This window comes from Lotus japonicus, chromosome 5, assembly GCF_012489685.1.
Source record: "Lotus japonicus ecotype B-129 chromosome 5, LjGifu_v1.2".
Taxonomy (NCBI): Eukaryota; Viridiplantae; Streptophyta; class Magnoliopsida; order Fabales; family Fabaceae; genus Lotus; species Lotus japonicus.
In genome coordinates, this window is record NC_080045.1 from 7,557,907 (window position 1) to 7,561,205 (window position 3,299).

Consider the following 3,299-nt stretch of genomic DNA (forward strand, 5'->3'; position numbering starts at 1 on the left):
AAATGTGCCTGGAAATTTCTTTAGAAAGATACAACCATGAGATATTGAATGCTCAATTTTTGTTATCCTATGGTATCGTTGAAGAAAAGCGAATATGAATGCTTGAACTTAGGAGGTGAGGGGGGAAAACAGAGACTAGAAGACAGAGGGAGAGTCTAAACTTGGATAATTAGTTTGATAGGTTGAGATATTGATCAAAGTTCTGTTATATTTCTAAATTTAATTAGGCAGTTGGTTTTTTGTTCGTTAAAGGAGGATAATATTTGTTTTAAGAGGAAGCAATGTCCTACTTATTTTATCTTAGAGACACATGGTTTTATTGTTATTTAATATTTGTTACTATATTGTTAATTAGACTAACTTTTTTTTTGATAGTGAATAAGACTAACTAAGAACCAGTTTTCCTTATAAAAAAAAAACTAATAACCACTTTAAAATTTTCACATTTCAAAATTTGTTATCTTCTAAAAACGAGTATCTATACCTAGCTTTAAAACAATTAGCAGCATAATAAAAAGCAAGTCATTTCCTTGAAATGAGTCATGAGTAAAGGAAAGACAGAGGGAAAAGTGCATGGATATTTATGAAAAACATGTAAGGTCTCCTAGTCAGTGAAGATATTTTGGTTTTGCAACACTAAACCCCTAATCTGTTTATAAACACAGACTTGTAACTTGTAAGACTAAGAGCACTGGAAGTCCGAATAAATGGAAGCAGCTCGACACACATAAAAGCTAATCACCTCAGTTTCTTCACAGAATTGATTCTAGCTTCATAATAAATTGTAGAAGAATTTACAAATAAACATACTTTATCCAAGAATAACAAAGTATAGATCCTTCACAATCCAATAAAGTAATATCAATTATTTATAAACAAACTACCGTGGCAAAAACTGATCATAATCCATTAACATACAATTAGAATTGATCTTTTCAAGAACAGAAAGCCCAAATTTGTGAACAGGAAATACAGAACAGAATAAAAATCACCACCAGCCATAAACTACCTTCCAGTACCTATTCTTAATCCACCTGAAGCTCTTCTGCCATGAACCTCTCATATTCCCTTCAACAGAATACATTTTATAGCTAGCAACCCTCTTCTTCCTTTGAAACTCAGGATCAGAAAAGCTCCATGACTTGGAAATAGAAGACCTTGAATTGCTTTTCCCTTTCTTCAACTTCAAGTCCTTAGGACCCTTTTGAGTTTCTGCTGCATAGGAATTAACACTGTATAACCTGAGATCATAAGGCCTAGCTCCTCCACTCTCCATCTGCACAATTTGGTTGTTTCCATGAGACCTTGATTTGTTGTAGTCCTCCATGGAAATTGGGCGGAAATTGGATTGAAGGGCTATGTGATTTTGTCTCACTCTTCAAAGATTCAACAAGCCTTTTTAATCAAGAGATTTGATCAAAATTTGAGTGAAAGTAGTAGTGGGGTGGTGGTCCAACAAAGACTATAGCAGTTTAGTCCATCATTGAGGTTTGAATAGTTTTACTTAGAACTTTTTATATATTTTCTTATCAAATCAATATTCCATCACATGCTACTAACTTGAACTTGGATTTGAATTCCTGCAGCATAATATTTCTTAAATTCAAGCAGTAATGCAATTTGAGGCTATTCAATTAGAATCGGTCGATTCAAAATTTAAATTTATATCTATCGCCTGATCTTTGATGAAATATATAAACCGACATATCCTAATTGATAATATGACTGCATAAACAGTTCAAACAGTTGAATATATATGTATATTATTTCTTGTTTAAATGTGTTATTTTTCAATTAAAAACTTTTTGGTGAATGTTATTTTTACAATTTATCAAGCGTATACATTATACTGAAATGAAAATTTATACTTAACTACGTGGAGTGTTCAGCAAGAATCATTCTTGCCCATGGCAATTGATTTAAAAAAATTTAGGTTTTTTTTCTTTTGACTAGGACAAAAGATTCTTTTCTATGTTGTGAATTGTGATTCAAGTTTGCCCACATCACTCATCAGACAAGGGAAAAAGTCATTGCCAAATTGCCAAGTTGGTATGTAAAAGTTGACTGAAATCTACGCTTATATTTCGTATTGATGTGAGTGAACATTTGAATTGAATTGGAATTCTTCAAGAGTCACTATAAAAAATTAGAAAAATAAAAACGGTTCTTTTTGACAAACTTGTATTATTTTGTCACATTTGGATAATTTGACAAAGTTGTATACCATTTCATAGGTTTTTTCCCTTTTCTTTTTATTTCTCATTATCTATCCATTACGTTTTTATTTTCCGTCATGGTCTTTTTTTCTCACAAACCAACTCTCTCATAAGTTTTTTATTTTGTCAAAGATCAGTGGCAATTCATTGAAAAGCTTCTATGAATTGAGGTCTGATGACCCAAGGTTTATTCTAGGTTTGTCGAGTCCTTCTTGTTTCTTTATTTTCCTCTTTGAGTCCTTTATTGAGTTTTAAGTCAAGTTGAGTCCTTTTTTAGTTCATAATTACATCTGCATTAGTTTAGGTGTTTTTAGTCTATTTGTTTGGTGTTTTTATTAGTTTTAGTTAGAGAGTAATTCCTATAGTCAGTTTTGAACCGAAATCTTTTGAATTCATGAGTGTTGATTGCATATTGGGAGTTTTGTTTGTTGAATTGAATGAAGAGATAGTGAATTATCATGATTAATGAGTTGTTCCCATGAGTTACATTGTTGTTTTGATGGATTCTTGAGGTTCTTTTCCGGTTTGAATAGGTTTTTTATGGCAAATGATGATGGTTGAAGGCCAAGTAATGAGTCATGATGATAGGTGAAAAGGGACTTACAAAATTGGAGAAGAATCTGATGAGTCACGCATGTGCGCCGGTTATGCCACGCACATGCGTGGCAGTTCTGTGCAAAGAAAGAAGGCATGAGTTGAAGGCCACGCATGTGCGCTGCCTAGGCCACGCACATGCATGGTGGGCTGACTTGGGCGCTGCATTTTAACAGATAATCCACGCATGTGCGTGGAGGAGGCCACGCACATGCGTGGTGCGCCGCTGGAAACTCTATAAATAGGGTTTTTGTTATTTCTTTTAGGTATCTTGTAATTCTTGAATAAAACATAGAATTTTAGGTTCTTGGAGCTTGTGGGAGGCTTCCTAGTACTCTTGTTTCAGGTTTTTGTTCTTTTATTTTGCATTATGAATTCCCTAACCATGCTTGGCTAGTTTACATTTGTACCTTGGGGATTGTGGATCCTAGTTTAAGTTATGTTATGAACTTTAGAGTTTCTTATATGAATAAAGTTTCCTTTCTATGT

General features: G+C 33.4%; 1 protein-coding gene across 1 annotated transcript; it reads right to left on the reverse strand.

Moving 5' to 3' along the window:
- Positions 1–747: 747 nt before the first annotated feature.
- LOC130720947 (uncharacterized) lies at positions 748–1,497 on the reverse strand. Its single transcript, XM_057571656.1, has one exon. The coding sequence runs from the start codon at positions 1,325–1,327 to the stop codon at positions 989–991; it is 339 nt and encodes a 112-aa protein (XP_057427639.1). The 5' UTR covers positions 1,328–1,497; the 3' UTR covers positions 748–988.
- Positions 1,498–3,299: the final 1,802 nt, after the last annotated feature.

Coding starts and splice junctions, on each gene's coding strand:
- LOC130720947 (XM_057571656.1), bottom strand. CDS start 1,327: ATGGAGGACTACAACAAATCAAGGTCTCATGGAAACAACCAAATTGTG.